General features: G+C 34.9%; 3 protein-coding genes across 6 annotated transcripts in view; all 3 read right to left on the minus strand.

Annotated features, from left to right (window-relative positions):
• Window positions 1-13,485, minus strand: part of LOC116291269 (myoferlin) — a 36,482-nt gene extending 22,997 nt beyond the window's left edge. The window contains exons 1-17 of one of the 3 annotated variants that reach the window (XM_031698421.2): window positions 13,351-13,485; window positions 12,418-12,473; window positions 12,158-12,249; window positions 8,042-8,147; window positions 7,224-7,378; window positions 6,473-6,536; window positions 5,919-6,050; window positions 5,266-5,328; window positions 4,881-4,931; window positions 4,167-4,197; window positions 3,821-3,885; window positions 2,824-2,901; window positions 1,413-1,463; window positions 973-1,019; window positions 788-870; window positions 339-388; window positions 180-233 (exon numbers count right to left, since the gene is read on the minus strand). In XM_031698421.2, the coding sequence (XP_031554281.2) occupies window positions 180-233; window positions 339-388; window positions 788-870; window positions 973-1,019; window positions 1,413-1,463; window positions 2,824-2,901; window positions 3,821-3,885; window positions 4,167-4,197; window positions 4,881-4,931; window positions 5,266-5,328; window positions 5,919-6,050; window positions 6,473-6,536; window positions 7,224-7,378; window positions 8,042-8,147; window positions 12,158-12,249; window positions 12,418-12,473; window positions 13,351-13,453 (1,281 nt within the window). In that variant the 5' untranslated portion in view covers window positions 13,454-13,485. Of the gene's footprint in view, window positions 1-179; window positions 234-338; window positions 389-787; window positions 871-972; window positions 1,020-1,412; window positions 1,464-2,823; window positions 2,902-3,820; window positions 3,886-4,166; window positions 4,198-4,880; window positions 4,932-5,265; window positions 5,329-5,918; window positions 6,051-6,472; window positions 6,537-7,223; window positions 7,379-8,041; window positions 8,148-12,157; window positions 12,250-12,417; window positions 12,474-12,581; window positions 12,774-13,350 lie in introns of those variants that run through there. The other 2 variants (XM_031698422.2, XM_031698423.2) reach the window with 2 other exon arrangements.
• On the minus strand, window positions 8,910-11,275 carry LOC148911914 (uncharacterized). Its single transcript, XM_089028311.1, has 2 exons — window positions 11,227-11,275; window positions 8,910-9,825 (listed from the first exon to the last, which is right to left on the minus strand). The coding sequence occupies exons 1-2, from the start codon at window positions 11,273-11,275 to the stop codon at window positions 9,392-9,394; spliced, it is 483 nt and encodes a 160-aa protein (XP_088884437.1). The 3' UTR covers window positions 8,910-9,391.
• Window positions 13,486-15,142: 1,657 nt separating the features above from the next.
• Window positions 15,143-18,326, minus strand: part of LOC116291300 (myoferlin) — a 43,846-nt gene continuing 40,662 nt past the window's right edge. For both annotated transcript variants that reach the window (XM_031698466.2, XM_031698465.2), the window contains exons 55-59: window positions 18,121-18,220; window positions 17,426-17,610; window positions 16,880-16,989; window positions 16,408-16,555; window positions 15,143-15,817 (exon numbers count right to left, since the gene is read on the minus strand). In XM_031698466.2, coding sequence (XP_031554326.2) covers window positions 15,785-15,817; window positions 16,408-16,555; window positions 16,880-16,989; window positions 17,426-17,610; window positions 18,121-18,220 — 576 coding nt within the window. In that variant the 3' untranslated portion in view covers window positions 15,143-15,784. The remainder of the gene's footprint in view (window positions 15,818-16,407; window positions 16,556-16,879; window positions 16,990-17,425; window positions 17,611-18,120; window positions 18,221-18,326) is intronic.

Here is an 18,326-nt window from a genome sequence, read left to right on the forward strand (position 1 = left end):
GTTAAACGTTCGGCTGATATCAAGATTTTAGCCTTGTACAACAGCCTTTCTTCAAGAAAATATTTGTTGGCTCTTACTGCTTGAATATGAAAAGAATTCTCTCTTAAGGTGTAATATTGTTCTTGATTGAATAGATATGTATTATTATTGTAGGTAGGAATTATATTGATATTGTTTACCTTTCTACCAGCAAACGTAAAGACAATGTAAGGATCAACCAGCTCTTTTTGTTCCTAAAATAGAGCACGATTATCATGATTAAATGTCATAATCCACGATAAAAGTAAAATAACAAACTGAGGACTTGAGAGAATATTCAACTGTTTATTCGTACGTACCTCGCCGATGTGAAAAACCTTTTTGACTCCCTCAAAAAGACCAGAGTCCACTAGGAATAACAAAAACGGAACACGTCATAAACTAGACGCACAAAAAATATTTTCTCAAAATTACTTCGGAAAGACTGGCGACGGGTGCGCAACCATTTCAGATCACGCGTCATTCTCTCGAGAATAAGATCTTTGTTTGAATTGTATCCCTATTCATGTGTCTTCTCGTGCACAGCTTTAGGATATGACACGGGGTCTGAAATGGGAAAGCATTAGGTCCAAGGTAAAGAGGCCTATCGGTTGTTTTTCTCCAGTTTCTCAATCTGACTTCAAGTGTTTTAGTAATCACACAATGCATGATTATTAAAACTTAAACTTTACACATTTACGAAGCCAATTAAAGTGATGCTATAATCTAGTTAACTTCATAAACGTTATCGATGCATATGCAGACGTACTCTGGGGGATGTCTTCAGCTCTGTAGACTTTGAGGGCGAATACCGCAGGACGCAGCATGACTCCAGCAGGTTGGAGGAGGTTTCTGTCGTGACAATACAAGGAAATCAGTGAAGTTGTAGAAATTGTTTTTACCACAATTGGCAAGTTTTTAAAACAAAATCAAAAGATACGCGACTTTACTTACGACTCTATATCATCGCTGTCCTCCTGCGCGGGCCCAACTGAGGCAGGCTATTAATGATAAATAAAATATCAGTGTTCTGTAGTGTTATCAATCATCATCATGCATCATCATCATCATCAACATTATCATCATGCTTCATCATCATCAAAATCATCATCATGTATCATTATCATCAATTATTATTATCATCAATTATTATTATCATCATATATCATGTATCATCATCACCCTGTATCATCATCATGTATCATCATCACCCTGTATCATCATCACCCTGTATCATCATCACCCTGTATCATCATCATCATGTATCATCATCATCATGTATCATCATCATCATGTATCATCATCAACATCATCGCAATATATCATTATCATCAACATCATTTTCGTCATCATCATGTATTACAGATGCAGCGTCACAGCGAGGCTGAACTTACCGGCGCTTCGTCTCCAGGCCCCAAGACTATTACGGTCACCTTAATGTAACCCTAAGGCGAATAACAACAAAAGAGAGGTAAAAATAAAAAAAGACATGAAAACAGTACAAAATACCGAAAATTTCGCTCCCGAAGTTCGAAGATAATTCGACGAAATTGCCCCACTTGGAATTGTGGAATTGAATTTGAAAAACAAAGATGGCGGATACGGATATATAATTCAGCCCATAATGCTGTGCGAGGCCATTATCTTCAAACTTCGGAAGGAGTGAATGTAACTTTGATGGTTTATCAACATTTATTTGTGTAGAAATGTTAGACGAAGGATTTAGTATTATTCGTTTGTGTGTTATGATTTTTAAATGTTTGTTTTTAAACGTGTATTGTGTTTAGGAAATTTATGCAGTTTTTTAAAAACCTTTAGTAAGCAATCCTGTCAATATTCTGAAGGAATTTCTTAACGAGAATAACAATGATATTGTTCATTTTGTTAGTATGTTTAAAACATGATTATAATACATAGACCTCAAGTGGCTATTATTTTAACAGTGATGTTATGGCTGTTCAAGCCTTTTAAATCTTATCACTCCCTGTGCTAATGCAGAAGAATTCAGGCTTTTGTCGCTATATATAGATAAGATATCACTTATCTGTCTTCCAATAGAGGTTTTGCATCATCACGTGCAGTAACAATAATACAGCTTGGACTGCCTGTGGTTAGATGGCAGAACAATAAAATCCCTTTGCTCTCGCAAATTGAATTCTTTCTCATGTAAAACGATTGTATTTTTCCTGCCATCTAACATGGCTGCCGCCACGTGATGGTGCAAAACCTCTATTGAAAGACAGATAAGTGATATCTGAGACACTTGGATGTCAAGTTCAAAAACAATGACTGAAGGACGAAAACTTTAAGTAAGCTATCATCATTGCTTAAACAATCACTTCTTTTACCTTTTATGGTATAAATCACACAAGGAAACTTGATATCATAACTAATGTCCATAACGGCGTCTTCGCGCGCTTTATCAATCCGTTTCTTAATATTTATACATATAAACCTTAATGGACGCACTGCTTAATGGACAGCTTGATTTTAGATATAAAAAGCCGACGAAATAGGATATTTTAAAACATTTCTACTTGATTTATGACGTTTAGGTCTCGTGATTTAATAGCTATTCTTAAAGATAAAGAATTCATTCACGACTTGAATTCTAACATTTCAAAGACTTATCGATTAGCACGCGACATCCTTGGAGTTTTTGATTTAACATTGCTCGTAGGATCTTTATTTTCAATTTGTTTTTTTTTTTACAATGAAGAGGTTTAAGTTTTGATTTGATTTAATTTTGTTTATTCAAGTAAAAACAAATGAAAATTCAAAGCCAAAGAATTCCAAACTATTTACTGCAGCAGATACGCCAATCGGCATTCCCTCGCATCCTCTTGATTTGCCCAAATAATCGTCATCCTCATTTTCTTCGTCCTGATCAAAAAAATACAGGTATACAAGAAAACACATCACAATATCCGAAACAAATATCTAGATTGTGATTGGTTAAGCTGAATGGTCTCTTGGTGTCACGTGGAAGTCACATGATGCACCATGTTCACATGCAATTAACTTACTCTACATTAATCAAGCTATAAATTTAAAATGTGGTTGGTTAAGCTAAAAGGTCTCTAGATGTCACGTGAAAATCCCATGATGCACCATGTTCACATACAGTCAGCTTACTCACTCTACAATAATCAAGCTATAAATCTAGAATATGATTGGTTAAGCTAAAAGGTCTCTTGATGTCACGTGAAAATCCTATGATGCACCATGTTCACATACAGTCAGCTTACTCACTCTACAATAATCAAGCTATAAATCTAGAATATGATTGGTTAAGCTAAAAGGTCTCTTGATGTCACGTGAAAATCCCATGATGCACCATGTTCACATACAGTCAGCTTACTCTCTCTACAATAATCAAGCTATAAATCTAGAATATGATTGGTTAAGCTAAAAGGTCTCTTGATGTCTCGTGAAAGTCCCATGATGCACCATGTTTAAATACAGTAATCTTACTCACTCTACAATAATCAAGCTATAAGTCTAGAATGTGATTGGTTAAGCTGGACAAATTTTTGACGCCATGTGGAAGCCCCTGTATGCACCACGTCGACATACATCAAACTTCTAGTCTTTTCTGATTCAACATATTCACTAAAGAATAATCAAGCTACAAGAAATTAAACGACTTTGAAATATAACTGAAAACAAGTATCTCTTTCGGTTGCACTGATAAGCTAAGGATGTTTGTCGAAAACGTCAGGGTATTTTGTGAGAAATTTTTCTGTTTTCTGAAAAAAAAATTAAAACTTTTTGCTCAATGTATAATTTATCATTGAGGTACCTTCACTCCAGCCATCCTGTCATCAGGGTCGGTCAGAAGAACCCATTTGCGTACCGCTGCATGACCTTCACAAAAACACGAGCAACTTTTATCAATGGTACTGTAAGGACATGATCTGCGTATCACGTGACCGTTAGTGGAGAGAAAAGTCACGTGACCAACACAAATATACTTGTTTATATCACTTCAGCAACAAGTGATTATTAAAGTAAATCTGTACTTCTTTGTTAAATGAATGAATTATTTTGTAGTGTGACCATGTGATGTCTTATAACACGTGACCAATGGTACCCCCTCTATGGATCCGTGTGTCACGTGATCGTCTGTAGTGTACACGAGGTCTTACCTTGTTCATCGTAGAAAAAACCGATGTCGCACTGGGGAAAAAACAGTTATTATTTTAACTTATTGATCATTTTCCCACGATGTTTATATTGTTTTTAGGGTAATAAGTAAAAATTTGATTCCATAATACATATAACATTCGCGGCCATGAATAGATATATATTTGTGCGCATGCGTAGTCAGACTTGAAAGTCGATAAATAAAACTATAGATTGAAAAGTCCAACAAAGGTTTCTCTACATAACAAAACAAAAGAAACAGCTTGGTTTGCTACGATTCGTATCAATACAACACTTAGGAAGCGCCCAAAGCAATTCCTGAGTGTTTTTTTGGCGACATCTTTGAGGTTTGCATCACTTCCTGATTGCTTTATTACTCTACAAAGCAGGTAAAAAGCTGTTTCTTTAAAATAACACATTTTAAAAATTAACTTATGAAGCCTATAAAAACTAATGAATAAAAACTAAATTATTCCTTGAACAATCATTTTTGTTGTTAGCATGAAAAATTGTTGATAATAACAATATGATATTTGACATTTAGGCAACAATTCAGTTGTCTTAAGAATACCATCATTTCTAGAATTTGCGGCTATAGCCTCGCTTTTGAGATAAAAAAGAATAGCAGTAATTAGAATGAAAAACGAGCAACTGCAGGATTCATGGCTAAGCCCGCACATTCTAGTAATTATGGTATTTTTAAGAGTAGAGGTTACCTTGAAGTATCCAATCATAGCATTAGCGCGGAGTTTACGAGAATTGAACACCTGGAGAAACGATAGCAAACAGTAATCATTATTCATTTTAAGCCACACTTAAGGTATTAAAGACATACCTTTATGGCTTAAATGTACTTTTTTACATTTAATAGGACATTTTATACCCTGCGAGCAGAGTCTCCTCTTAACTCCTCTACGGGCGAGAGAAGGAAAAGGGTCAATAAATACAAACTGTGAAAGCATTGCCTATCGATCCTTTAGTCTTTAGGAGTTTTAAGCTTTCCTTCTCTCGTCCGAAGAGGAGTTAAAAGGAGACTCTGCTCGCAGGGTAGACATTTTAGAGCATATTTTCTAAATGTTATTATAGCAAAAATATATCTACCTCAAAACTGATGATTTCGTCAAACAATTCAAGGGGAGCCATGTTGAAGTTAAAGAAAAAAGTCTGAAAAATTAAAGTAATCGAAAAAAAACATTAATCCATAAAGAAATGACGACAGTGAGGCTGCAAAATGCTTTAATTGAAGTACAAAATGCTTGAGTAGTTATTCGTTAATAGGCAATGATGCACTGAAGCTATTAGCAATTGTATTTAGATGCATAATTGTGCGAAAAAACCTAAGGCACTGTTGCGCAAATACATGAAAGCCAATGCGCAAAGGCTTTAATATTAATATCCATGTTTGAGAGATTCTCATACGGCTGGCGTGCAATTAAACACTGGTATAATTTCCAGTTGTGCAAAAAGTAACCAAAAAGAGTGCGCAATGTAACAGACAACGCAGTATGACTTTAATCCCCAAAAATTAGAGGCTGGTGAGCAATCCCATACTTAAGTAACAATTGCGCAAAGACATTTATAGAAAGTGCGCGCACTTTAACAACCAATGCGCAAACACTTTAATATCCAGGGTGGTGGTACCTGAGTGGCTAGTCAGCAATCGGAATGCTTAAGCAGCTATTACTCAAAGAATGTTACCGAACTACCCCAAGAATCAATGTGCAACATCTTATATCTATAAATAGAATGCTTACCTCATCGTAAAAAGGTTTATTTGTTGATATTTTGACTTTGGTCTGTCTACTTTGATTAGCAACATTCACTCTGATTACTGGACTGATGTTCTGCCCCGAGAGCTGACGTCCTTCAATCACTCTGACTCGAACCTGTCAGCATTAGGAACAAACAACAAACAGTCATCATTTTCATCATGTTGGAAATTTAAAACATAGAACATTTTCCCGCCAAGAACGCTGAACAGACACGCTGTACATAAAAATATCGAGACACAGAATGATAAAGGGAGATAGGATAAAGCAAGAACTAAACTTCAAAGCCAGTTTAATTCCAAATATTCCAAGCGTTTGAGCAATTATTCCTCATCAAACAAAATGTCAAAATAGTTTTCTTGGAACTTCAAAGTAACTTCCAATATGGCGGACAGTGATCACGTGACAACGTCGTCATCGTGTGTCATCGGTAGTTTCATTTAAATAACCGATAATTCTTTTTCTTTAGTTCTTATCTAACCAGTATATCATCGCGCTGTGCAATGCATTCATTAAGAATCAGAGGCGATTATCTTTACCTGAAAATCTTGTGGTTTGCTGGAAAGCTTGTGTCGTTGCGTCCTTTTTTTTCTACGTTTTTTTCTAAAATAAAAACAGCCATTTTCATTTGTAATTTGATAGCACAGGATTAGACTCAAGCCGTCAGTTTTCACTACGATGCAAGCACAGCCTCAAGTGCAAGCGCAAGGATTAATGTTTTTGGTACTTTTACTTTTTAATTGGGGCGCTAGTGCTTGCGTGGCTAGCGAAGACCAGCCCTCAGTAGACTTACTGATATTATGACTTTGACTTTGCGAAACGAGCTTCGTAAAATAAAGCAATTTTAGGAACTACAAATAATATATTCAACCGTGAACTAGTCTTCTTTATGGCTAAATTTATGGTTTTATACTTCTTGAAGTGACCGTCTCTCTTTAACTATTGTCATTATTATTAATTATTATTATTTTATTATTATCTTCTTCCCTCTGCAAAACCTAACACCGTGAATTCCAATTCCATCTGTGAGTTAGTCATTTCTCGAGCAAAGGGCGTTATGTTTTCCCATTTCTGATCAAATGTCATTCCTTTGAGAATAAGATCCTTTTGAGTTGATCCTCATGTGTCTTCTGATGCACAACCATTAAACAAAGAAATGATACTCTAGGGAATAACACGTGATCTGAAATATGAAAACAGTGGGCTTATGTCTGTTAGATCAGCCCAGAGTGTGATGTTTGAGGGTTAACATTCAGAGATTTTTAAGGGTTCCCTAAGTTTGCTTGTTACCTGAATCCATCAGCGACGCCCTCGGCTCCACCTCCCTCCAGTTCATCATCGGATCCTTCAAATCCTTCCACCTCGTCGATCCCCTCCACAGTGATTTCTCCATCTCCTTCTTTCTGCACTTTAGGCACGTACTCCATGCGAAGCGATACCTTGGCCTGTTAATGGTAAAATATTAAAATGAGTTCTTAATAATAGACACAGACTTTGTAATTTAAATGTTGTTGCTGTTGCTGTTGTTGTTGTTTTTTTTTTTTTCTCGAAAATTCTGTTGAAATATTTTTGAGCGATATTTCTTCTGTCTTTAAGCTCATTACCTACCTTGGCCTGTTAGTGGCAAAATATTTAAGTGAGTGTTCCCATGCCAATAGTGTGACAAATGTTGAATGCCCACTACCTAATTTAAATGTGTTTTTTTCTTGAATATTCTGTTGAAATATTTTTGAGCAATATTTTTTCCTGTCTTTAAGCTCACTACCTACCTTGGCCTGTTAGTGATAAAATATTTAAGTGAGTGTTCTCAATAGTGTGACAAATGATAAATACACATAATTTAAATGTGTTTTTTTTTCTTGAAAATTCGGTTGAAATATTTTTGAGCGATATTTTCTTCTGTCTTTGAGCTCACTAACTAAGTTGTCTAATGGAAAGACATTACTGAATGAAGATGTATTAAAAACCACAACGACCAAACCCAAAAATGAAACGTATGTTTTTTAATTTAAAACTGTTCTTTTGATCCGGTTTGAAAGGCGCATAAAAGTCATTAAATATTAATAATCGTATATATTATCTTGAGGGCTGTGGCCTGCGGTAATTACCTGGGTCATGCGGTTGTTACTGTCCAACAGATTAACTTCTGCTTGCATCGTATGTGACTTGTCTTTAACCAAGTCTTTGAGAGGAATTATCGCTTGGCCAAGCAACCTGAGGATCGATATTTCATTCATAATATTAATCGTTAATAACTATTAATTACTTTTGATAATAAAGAGGTTGTAGATTTCAAAATTGGCAAGCTTGCGTGTGCCATTATTTTAACATTCAAAATTCAAAGCGATTTTAATATGCGGTTAAAGATTAAGGATAAACGTTTCGTAATGTTTTTACGTTTTTTAATAAATAAATAAATAACTTTATTTAAGTGTCAATGTATTTACAACTAATCGAGGACACTGAAATAAAACTGAAATGAAGAAATAATCAAAGAAACATAAAGTGTGTTAAGAATCCCTACTGGCAAGGAGGCAAACCAGTTGGCTATTTACAAGCATGGTCGAGAAACTGAATTTGAACTAATCAGAAACCAGGACAAATCTAATCAGTCTCATCTAGTGGCCACCGCGGGACTCTAGTAACTCAGCACCACCGGATTGCAAGACCGACGATATGACCACTCGACGTCGTCGTCATGTTTTTCATCATCATCATCATCATTATCATGTATTCTCATCAACATCATCAACATCATCATCATGTTTTCTCATCATCATCGATCATCATCATGTATGCTCATCATCATCATCATCATCATCATCATCATCATCATCATGTATGCTCATCAACATAATCAACATCATCATCATGTTTTCTCATCATCATGTATGCTCATCATCATCATCATCATGTTTCCTCCTCCTCCTCCTCCTCCTCCTCCTCCTCCTCCTCATAATCATCATGTATCTTATCAGTTCTTCTTTCCATGTTATGGTATTATACAACAATATTACTCTAGCATCATCTACCGGACATCCGGACTCCATTTCTATTTCATTATTTACTTAGGGACCCTTGGGTACTCATAACAGTCTGATCATCCCAATTCGATTCGTTTAAGACAATGTTTTTCTATTTAAATTCTTGTTGGAATAAGATTCTTTATTCATTCTGACCCGTGACAATAAATACCTTACGAAGCACTGCCGGTAGCATGTGTTCTGAAATGGTTCGCACGGAAAATGATATATTAAAAAAAAACCTTTGTGGTTTATAATCCGTTGCCACAGATATTTCAAACATTTTTTGGCATGGCATTCTGGTAAGTTATATTCAACTCAGGCATAATGTCTCGACAACTGTTTGAGCGACCAAAATATATCGACTCAAGGTCACGCTTGAGCCGAATGAAAGTCTTCCAGTAAAGAATCAAAAGTTTTGGAAATTATTTGATTTTACAAAAAAATATCTTTCTTTCTTTCTTTCTTTCTTTGTCTCTTTGTCTCTTTGTCTCTTTGTCTCTTTGTCTCTTTGTCTCTTTGTCTCTTTGTCTCTTTGTCTCTTTGTCTCTTTGTCTCTTTGTCTCTTTGTCTCTTTGTCTCTTTGTCTCTTTGTCTCTTTGTCTCTTTGTCTCTTTGTCTCTTTGTCTCTTTGTCTCTTTGTCTCTTTGTCTCTTTGTCTCTTTGTCTCTTTGTCTCTTTGTCTCTTTGTCTCTTTGTCTCTTTGTCTCTTTGTCTCTTTGTCTCTTTGTCTCTTTGTCTCTTTGTCTCTTTGTCTCTTTGTATCTTTGTCTCTTTGTATCTTTGTCTCTTTGTATCTTTGTCTCTTTGTCTCTTTGTCTCTTTGTCTCTTTGTCTCTTTGTCTCTTTGTCTCTTTCTCTCTTTGTCTCTTTGTCTCTTTGTCTCTTTCTCTCTTGTCTTTGTCTCTTTCTTTCTTTCTTTCTTTCTTTCTTTCTTTCTTTCTTTCTTCCTTCCTTCCTCGATCCCTTCCTTCCTTTCTTTCAAAGTCTCGTTACCACATTTATTATCAGCGATATAATACGTTCGTTGGCTATCTATTGAATGATCAGTAAAAAATTTAAAAGCGCAATGACTGGAGACAACCAGAGAAAAATATATAAATGAACTATTGCTGAAGTCAGCGTGAATTTTACAGCGAATTAAAATTATAAATAATGTAAACTTCAAATTAAATCAAGAATAAATTGTTATTATTCAATAATCTGTCTTTACAGTACACTTTGAACCACTCCTTTTATTTTAATATTTCATTATTACAAATGTGTTAGGATAACAGAAAAAATCGAAAACTCACAATAAAGACTTTTTTTTCGCAAGTCGAGTTATTCCCGAGATTCGATGGAAAATAAATATCTAACACTAGCGCTTGGGGAATAAATAGACGTGGGAAATGTTGCTTTGAGAGGAAAGAAAATTCGAAAAGAAAACTAAGTTTGGATAATTATAGAATTGCTATTAAGAAACCCACATTCGTTTTATAGGGTCTCAACCTATGATTCAACTCGAACTCTCCCTTTTCCGACAGCTAAAGGCAACGAACTGTGGAAAAAATTAAGATTATTAAAGTTGGGTGAGTTTTTGACATGACAGATGTTCGTCTTTACCAACAGCTTTATTTTCTTAGAAGTATTTGCATAATTTATTTAGAAAAAAAATATCCAAAAGACTTTTTTTAAATTTGAATTATTTATACTAGGTTGGGCTATTTTATAGGGTTGAACCTTTTCTACTCTATCTGGTAACAAATTGTCAAAATTCTAAAAAAATATAACATTTATATTACATTGATAAACTAAGTTAATAAATTCAGAGTGCTAACCAAAATCTTTCGTTGCCACGGCAACCAAAATTTAAAAAAAAAATCAATGTGTTTTTTATTTAAATTCACTGCTTGAAATCATAAAGTATATTTATGTCTTTGTTTTTCGGTTTTTTTTGAGATTATTTATTTATTGTGTGTTTGTAAAAAGGGCATTTTTCAAATGAAGAAGTTGTTTGTAATCCGAAGAAAACTGAAAGTCTTCGTAGATTAAGCGGTCAAAGCTAATATAAGATTTATTAAATTTAGGGAAATATCGATGATGTTCTGAATAATTCGCCAGTACAAAATGCTTTCATGGCGTTTCTCTCGAATTTACTACTAGACTCGCCTTTTTTGTCAGTCACTGAAGAATAAGAAGAGTTTTGACCGTATTTTAACGATGAATTCTACTATTATTGCATAATTAAATGGCGACTGCAAAATGTAAACAAATAGTCTACATCCCACTCTGTTTCATCTCTTCAAAACGTAAAATCTCCACAGCAACTGAAGCCATAGATGTAAATGACAAAAATATTCTGTAGCCTTACATTGGATTATAATTATAATTACTATTACTAATACTCGCTAATAAACATTCTACGTTAACGGAAAATACTCAGGGAAATAGAAAAACAGTGAAAAACGAATTCCACGACTTTTTAAATGAAAAAATTGAATCTTAAAATCCTTTTTTGAGGAGATTTTTTCTAGTTTTTTTTTACACAGACTTTGTGGAACCTTGCTAGCATTAGATTAGAGAATAATTCCCTTGATAATGATTATTGGAGCTGAAGAACAAAGAATTTAAAAAATTATACAAAAATATTGAGTTTGAAAAGAATATCTCCCGGCTCTATGGAGTGCTTATGTGATCGTATAAGTCACACACTGAGAATTTATATATCGTTCACAGAAAGAATCTATGTAAGCGGGTATAGAATATGAACTATCAAGCAGGCGGTATGGTAAACATTAGGTTTAACGAAAGAAAATATCTCAAAATTGTCACCTGTTTGACGTGAATAAAATACGTCTTATTAATCTTAATGAAATCGAAAAAAACCAAAGACCAGACTTATCCTACTTTCAATCTTATCAAGAGTAGTAGGCCATTTGGAATAACCTATGATGTCTTTACGATCTTTTTGGTTTTAAATATATAGATTTTTACGGTATTTGTTTTGCAAAAAAAGAGCAGCTTCGAAAAAGACACGGAGTATACTAATAAGAAAATTTTTCGTTTAAAAATAAAAACAGAAAATCGATCCCACTTCCGTTAGGGGAAGAACTATAGAATAGATTTAGTAAAGATTTTATGGAGAGTAGACCGTCTTTGTCACTATGATATTTAGTGAATGATATCATGAGAGGGGATGTTTAGACTTTTCTTACTAACCTATTTCGTCCAACTCTTTCCCAATCTTTGACCAGGATTTGAAGTGTTTCATCGGGAGATAAAACTTGACTCTGTAAGTCCCATTCAAATTTCTACAAACGGCAAAATCATAAGTTAAGATAGATAAATAATCAGAAATAAAAAACAAATAAATAAATGTTTATTTCGGTAAGGTTAAGCACGGCCATGTTGAAGAGTTTTAGTTTAATATATTGCCTCGAAAATCAATGATAAAAACATGAAAAAGAAGTCCAACGTGCCTGATTCCAGACTGGATTGAGTTCATCTTTTATGACCTCTGTTTTCTTCTTAATCCCTAAAAGTCCAAACAAGAAAAAAAGATTAAACTTACGCTTACCACTTCGAATCAAAATTTCACTTCACGAAAGAGGATATTTCGTTTTCAATGCCGAAAAAAACCTACCTTGGAATATAACAATACAGTATGGATCACTTTTTCCGAAAGTCTCAACATTTGGTACGTCTTTTGCGCTGTTTACTAGTACCCGTAGCATTTTTCCTTCTTAAAAGAAATCTTAACCCATACGACGAAAATCATCACGGCTGTGCCATCATTATACAGACCAAGTGTGTGTTGTCCACGAAAGATCAGCAGTGAAAAACATTTACATAATAATGAAATGGCATGAATTATTGAAAACGGTTTGTCTAGCATGATGACCACAGACTAATTCTCTATATTGAAGCCTACGTAGTATGATGATTGTTTAAGTTGACTGTAAAAATCGAATTTAAAGAAGATGAAACTTTTGTTTTTCAATTTTTTTCCTGGCCTAGCATTTGAAAGGTTTTCTTTCTTTGTAACCGCTTGGCAACCACTCGACTACCATCACGAAAGAGCTTGTTTTTTGATCTTCTAATAAACTAGGTAACTATAAAGCTAGATAAACGTTCGAGCATAATTTATCGTTTTGTTTTAACGTCGTAGTAAATAATAAATGTAAAATAATAAAATAATGAGAGCAGCGAAAGAGCTAATTCAGTTCGGCCTAGGTAAAGATGGCAATCGAGTACACTTATTTTTGATTTTATTGGATATAAACTTAAATATGAAAAAAGTTCTTTACTTCTAGACCTGGAGCTGTTGATATCTTGATGTTTTTACGCCGGAGTTTTAACTTCTGGTTGGATATAAAAATTTAAACAAAGTTGTAAAATACGCTAGTTATTACCTTGTACCAACAAGATAGCGATGGGGTCGCTCAAACCATTTTTGTTTATTCCTTTAAGGTTGGTAGCTTTGAGTTCTGTAACCCTAAACATTCCTGAAGGCATCCTCTAGTTGAAAGAAGAATTCTGAATGATTCAGCCTTTGATAAAACTCAGGAACATAACGAGTAGACCACGGTTTCTTTTCAGTCCTGGAGAGAGAACGCTGAGTCAATGCGCTCTGTGATGCATACAGGCGTTTCAAAAGTGTTCTCTTTAAAATGTCATTCTTTCAGTCCCTAGAGCCTGAACAAGCACGAGATTTATGCACTGGTTTTATTGGTTTTAACACGAAAACAAAAGTTTTTTTAACTTCTGCATGAAGAAATCTCTTGCCACTTTGGTAGTTAGTTTAGCGCATTGATGTTTATTCGATCAAAATAATTTTATTTTATTCTATTGGGTGAATTACTGAATTGAACAAATGCTGTTTAAACTGTGATTTTGCTTCTTTATGCAACTATATATTTATTTATATTATTCCGTATTGTGATGCTAAAGAGAAAAAAATAAAGAAAGGATGGATCGAGGAAGGAAGGAAGAAAGAAAGAGAGAAAGAAAGGAAGAAAGGAAGAAAAATATAGAGATAGAAAGAAAGAAAGAAAGAAAGAAAAGAAAGAAAGATAGACAAAAAGAAGGAAAGCAAGGAAGGAAATATAAATGTAAACAAGAAAGACTGAAAGAAGGGAAGAAAGAAAGAAAAAAAAGCATAACAGGAAACTCATTTAAAACTGAGCAAGTCGGTACCATGCTACCTGTTTTAAATAAGATATCCATATTACTGTTGAATCCATCCTAAAAATGAAAGAGAATGGCAAATGCATCGTGATTTGAAGTCAAGTCAACACAGCTGAGTCAATAGCCTGGTCAGCAGACCTTTAAACTTCACCACAACAGTGACGTAACGTCTAAATATAAGTCACGTGATTTATCATAGATTTTGATTTCTGCGAAGGCCGTCACATGGTACATTAGTCTCGGCGCTTTTTTGCATAATACTTATCGCGTGTACGGACCTTAAAAGCTTGATGAAAGAGCATCGTATTTCCTAATAACGACACGAAAGTCGTATGTGAGTAGAGCTGTCTGTTTGTTCTCTTTTGTGTTTCGAGTTTTTTTTCCTTTTTCTTCTTGATTTTCTTCCCTCTTCAAAAATCAACTTTTAAATTCTACTTCGATCTATCGGTAGCCTTATCAAGTGGGTTGCAAAACTCGTTAGGCTTTCCATCCACCATGAAGAGATAAAAGAATACATATATTTTTTAAAGAACGGAATGGAAAGGTCCAAAATATTTTGCCGGATTTTTTGTCAAGTTACAATGATGTCAAAGGAAACGAATACCTGCTGAGCATGCGCATTTTCTTATTCACACAAAGCGTGGGGCCAAGCATGCGCAATAAAAGTTATAGTGTCAAAGTTAATCGCATATAACCGATTTTCATTTTTGGTCCTCGATGAAAAGCAATTCTCTAAAATGTTTCCTTGCTGGTAGCCTTTTTATAGGAGAACTCCAGTGATGTTGAAAAGGCTACTTTTTGTAGGTAGAGGGATTTCCAGTTGCGTCTTTAACGTAACTTTTGAGGTTTTAATTCGGCTTCGTTTTCTCATCGGGAATTTTTGACACTAAAGCAGTTTTATCAGTAGGTTTTTAGTTACTTTTGGCGCGTTCTCTATTTAGTTTTATTTTCTATACATATTATTTGCATTTGTTCTTCTACTTTTTATTTATTTATTTCAATATTAAGACATACCGCTTTTGAATATGAAATTTATTTATTAATATATTACAGGTTGGTACTTATTTTTAGGAGCTGAGAAGGAGGGAGGGGGTCGTGATTTGGGGTAGTGTGTGAGGGCCCTCACATGTGTTAAATATTGGAAGTTTTAAAGACTCTAAGTTAATGAGTTAATGAAAAAGTGAATGCTATCTTTTAACTATCTGAACACGTCTTGCTGTGCAAGGTCTTTGGACCATGATTACCGCGACCGCGAATGAATAATGCATCCTAAGGCGAAAAATAATCCATTCTGTTTTGTTTTGGATACCCGTTTTTATAATTACGCAACCACAACCTCGGACGCTGAGAGTTTGGTTTCCGTTAATCAAAAATTACTAACGCATTCCATTGAAAAATTGATTGAAGAAAGCTTATTGTCTGGTTCGCGTAAACATAACAATTGGAATAGTTCAGATATTTAGTTTTACTTAGCTTTAAACGAACCTTCCTGGGACACTTTAGACTATAGTATTCAGTATTCACAGAAAAATAATCTTGTTTTGAAATAGCTGGTATTTTAAGTATTTGGATATTATTTAGACTAGGAAACCAATTCCATCTTAGGATAACGTGGGATAAGATAAGTTGGTTTAAGGAAATATTCCATGGCCTGTATATTCAAATATTCAACATTTTCTTGACTGTATATCCCTAAAAAGATAATAAATATTGAGTTAATATTTTGGTTATTTTTTATCAGAAAAAGTCTGCATGGCTGTTTGCGCGTATCTTCTAGATGGTATGTATATTTGCGCTCACCGTTTCTTACGGCTCGTTTAGTGTTGAGTGTCTTGTTTATTTTTAAATATACGTTACTATATGCGCACGAGTTTGCGGGCAGGAGAATTGCGCAATTAATTTGTTGCAAGCTAGTCACAAAGCAAGTGTTGCTCGTATTATTACAGCGCGCACTGCAAATTTTCTTTGTTGTACGCGACGCGATAGGAGCATTCTACTCTTTGCAGCTATACAAATTGTTGCGCGCGCAGTTTGCAACTAAAGAGTAGTGCGTACACGATTTCGTTGTTCAAAAGTACGTACTATAATAATAGTAGTGTATGCGTACATGTCGTAGTTTATCTATTAGGTATGCGTATTGTTATAATCTGTGCGCATATCATTAGCATGGCTATTTTTTATTGCGCATGTTTTATCTCCGTCCGTGTTCGACCGGGTTCATTATATACGCATATTTAGGGTGTATACTTGTAAGCGCTGTATATTAGCAAGACCATACGTACCGGCATGCTGTAGACGAACAAGAAAATCATCAAAACCAGCAACACAAATAGAAGAAAGCCAATAATATACCATTTGTAGTTCCTCCAGATGACGTAACGCATTGTCTTGAAAGGAGACATGAACCACAGAAAGGATGTCTTGGGACGGCTTAAGACAAACATAGTAAACAGCTGATGTTATCTATACAATCATTTATTATTTTGATCATTTGTATGCTATTTTGAATAAAAGTCGTTTTTGTTGTTGGGATCTCTGTGGAATGTTAACCACAGGCTACCCACGCCGCGTGTTTGTTCTTAAATTCTGCAGTCTATTTGTAGCCACAAGTCAAATCACAAGCCTTATTTGCTTGAGTATTACTTTTTGTTTTACGACTAACGGTCTCTCTCTTGAGTCATGTAAACAATAAATAGGTACAAAGGATATGGAAAGAACGAACAGTAAACATTAATAGGAATCTAGTGAGCTTACTTTGGTTCAGGTAGATTTGGATGCTGATTAGGTTCGTCTCGTCCTTTCCCTGCTGGTTTGGCTTGGGCCTCCACCTCAGTCAGGAGCTCCACTGTCATATCAACTTTTCCCTTTTAAACGAGAGGAAAATAAAAAAAGATAAATCCATTGTTTGTGCTCTAATTTTTTCTTTGTAAATTGTAGCTATCATGCATGTGGAATAGACTTTTTTTCGAGCTCCAAATTACCACTGTGTTCCTTGATTACTGACTCATTTACTCAGGGTTAGCCTCGAATCAGTGTCTAAATATTCACAAATACCAACAGCAAAGTAAAGAATGCACAACTCCAACAATACGAACACTTTAAAATTTCACGGACCTTCATTAGAACACATAAATATTCTACATAAATTCGAGGCTAACCCTGAGCAACAGAGAATTCAGTTGAAACTGGATCACATAGCTGCCATTTTGAATGTTTCTGTTTTGACCTCAAGAATTGGGATTAGTGCAAAGGTCAGGGTCTACAGTGAGATTGTTCAGTCGATATTTATAGTAAGTTAACCTCTGGTTTGCCTGTCAAAGAATCATCCTTCCAACAGCCCCACCATCCACGAATACTCTTACAGTGGAAGAGGTTTACAAAGTCTTCAGAGTCATCTTTTCGTATGCTCGGGTCATACTTGGTTCCACAGTATCGTGAACTCTTGCAGGGTTTGGCGAGTTTGTGAATTAGAAGGGTTCTCGTTCCTAAAATAACCATGAACAAATATGGTAGTTGTTATAAATTCTTTTTCCAACTGATCACGTGAGGAACATATTTTTCTATCACGTGATAAAGGGGGACTTAACTACTTAGTCACGTGATAAGAGAAAAGACACATTTACGAGTATCTAGCTTTATTTTTACATGTGTGCACCATCACGTGATGGAGAGGGAAAATTTACTAATTGTTCACGTGATATAACGCGTTGAACACGTGACAAGAACCATAAATACATTTTTCAATCACGTGGTGGGAATGTACACATTGCAGCTTGGTCACGAAACGAGAAACGGATGCATTTTTGATTTAATACGTCATCATAACAGTAACAGGTCAGATCTTTTTTCACGTGGCAGGTGAAACATTTGCCATAGTTTCCATTTTTTGCTGATCACGTGATAGAAAATTTAAACTGTGTTGGCCTGTGAGGGGTACCATCTATCTATTACGTAATGGAAACAGGAACTATAACTGATGAGGATCAACACCTTACCTAAGAAGTCATCTGGCGAGAACTTATCGTTTTCCCATATCTGGAGTTTAAGCTTCGGTTCGACTTTCTCTTCCGTCTTGTACAAATGAGTGAGCTTGGTCTTTTTGACAAATAGAAGGGAGAATGATATAGTAATAAGCTGCAAACTCTTAACTTTTAACTTTTAATTGATTTCAATCATTCCCAAGAGAATGAAATAAAAAAAC

This window comes from Actinia tenebrosa, unplaced genomic scaffold, assembly GCF_029948245.1.
Source record: "Actinia tenebrosa isolate PJP-AT-01 unplaced genomic scaffold, QUT_ActTen_1.0 PGA_scaffold12__29_contigs__length_12842862, whole genome shotgun sequence".
In the NCBI taxonomy this organism is placed as follows: Eukaryota; Metazoa; Cnidaria; class Anthozoa; order Actiniaria; family Actiniidae; genus Actinia; species Actinia tenebrosa.